General features: G+C 40.1%; 1 protein-coding gene across 1 annotated transcript; it reads right to left on the minus strand.

Moving 5' to 3' along the window:
• Positions 1-701: 701 nt before the first annotated feature.
• On the minus strand, positions 702-1010 carry LOC110728277 (uncharacterized mitochondrial protein AtMg00810-like). The gene has a single exon (XM_021907952.1). It carries the CDS (start codon positions 1008-1010, stop codon positions 702-704), a length of 309 nt encoding a protein of 102 aa, XP_021763644.1.
• Positions 1011-1391: the final 381 nt, after the last annotated feature.

The following is a 1391-nucleotide window of genomic DNA, read 5'->3' on the forward strand; positions in this document are numbered from 1 at the left end:
AATGTTTATTGTACTTTATTTCTTTTGTATATTTTTTTAACTTCTTATGATTTTGTTTTTGTTAGATTTCGGGAAAACTCCTTATATTTGAGTGTGTACCACTGAATAATATATATAGTGTTACAATACTAGTCCTAATTCTGTTAGGAAACCTAGTACGATAAGAATACAAACTATATCACAAATATATACAAATATATCCTAGATCTGCGACAAATATTATAATAATCCTATAATATATATCCCCACCCGCAATCGTAGCGGGAGGAGGGCGTACGCTAAGACTAGACCTAAATTCTAGAAATAAATCTCGTGGTAGGCCTTCAGTGAAAATGTTTGCAAACTAATATCTAGAAGGAACATGCAAAACCCGAACTTGTCCCAAAGCAACCTTTTCTCAAACAAAACGTATATCCATCACCACATGTTTGGTGCATTGGTGTTGTACCGGGTTGCCAAAGAGGTAGATTGCTCTGACATTATCACAACAAACAATAGTAGCCTGCCGTAGAGGACAATGTAACTCAAGTAAAATATTACGAAGCCAACATGTCTCCGAGACAACATTTGCGACGCCTCCATACTCTGCTTCTGAAATAAATTAGACAAGGTATGCTAACGCTTAGATGACCAGGACACAAGGTTGTCCCCAAGGAGACAACAATAGCCCGGTGTGGAACGTCGAGTATCGGACAACCTCCCTAGTCAGCGTCATTGTAAGTAATAAGTCGATGAGAAACAATCGGATATAAATATAAGCCGTGATCAATGGTGCCTTGAACATAATGAATAATGCGTTTCAATGCCTCATAGTAAGGTTCCCGGGGATCATGCGTAAAAAGACACACCTGCTGTACCGCATAAGCAATATCTGACCTAGTGAAAGTGAGATACAGAAGAGCACCTGCTAAACTGTGATACAAAGTAGGATCCCAAAACGGTGGTCCTGCATCTGCACTAAGCTTCGACTTAGTGTCAACTGGAGTAGCTGCAGGTTTACATGAGCCCATACCTGCACTCTCGAAAATCTACTGTGCATACTTTACTGTGAAAGTAGCAAATAAGAGGGAGTGCAAGTCACCGCAATCCCTAAAAAATAACTCAGAGGACCCAAATCAGTCATAGGAAATTAAGTTTGTAACTGAGATATGATCCCTGCACGCAACCTGTCAGATGAGGTAGCTAATATAATATCATCAACATATAGAAGAAAATATGCCATATCATCACCCTGCCGGAAAGTAAAGAGAGAGGTGTCACTCTTAGCAACGACAAAACCCAACTTGATGAGAAAATTTGCAAAGCTCTGGAAGCTTGCTTCAAACCATAGAGAGCCTTGCGAAGTCGACAGACATGAGAGGGCGCTCTCTGATCTAGAAAACCCGGAGGTT

The sequence above is a fragment of the Chenopodium quinoa genome, unplaced genomic scaffold (assembly GCF_001683475.1).
Source record: "Chenopodium quinoa cultivar QQ74 unplaced genomic scaffold, ASM168347v1, whole genome shotgun sequence".
Lineage (NCBI taxonomy): Eukaryota > Viridiplantae > Streptophyta > Magnoliopsida > Caryophyllales > Amaranthaceae > Chenopodium > Chenopodium quinoa.

Coding starts and splice junctions, on each gene's coding strand:
- LOC110728277 (XM_021907952.1), bottom strand. CDS start 1,010: ATGGGCTCATGTAAACCTGCAGCTACTCCAGTTGACACTAAGTCGAAG.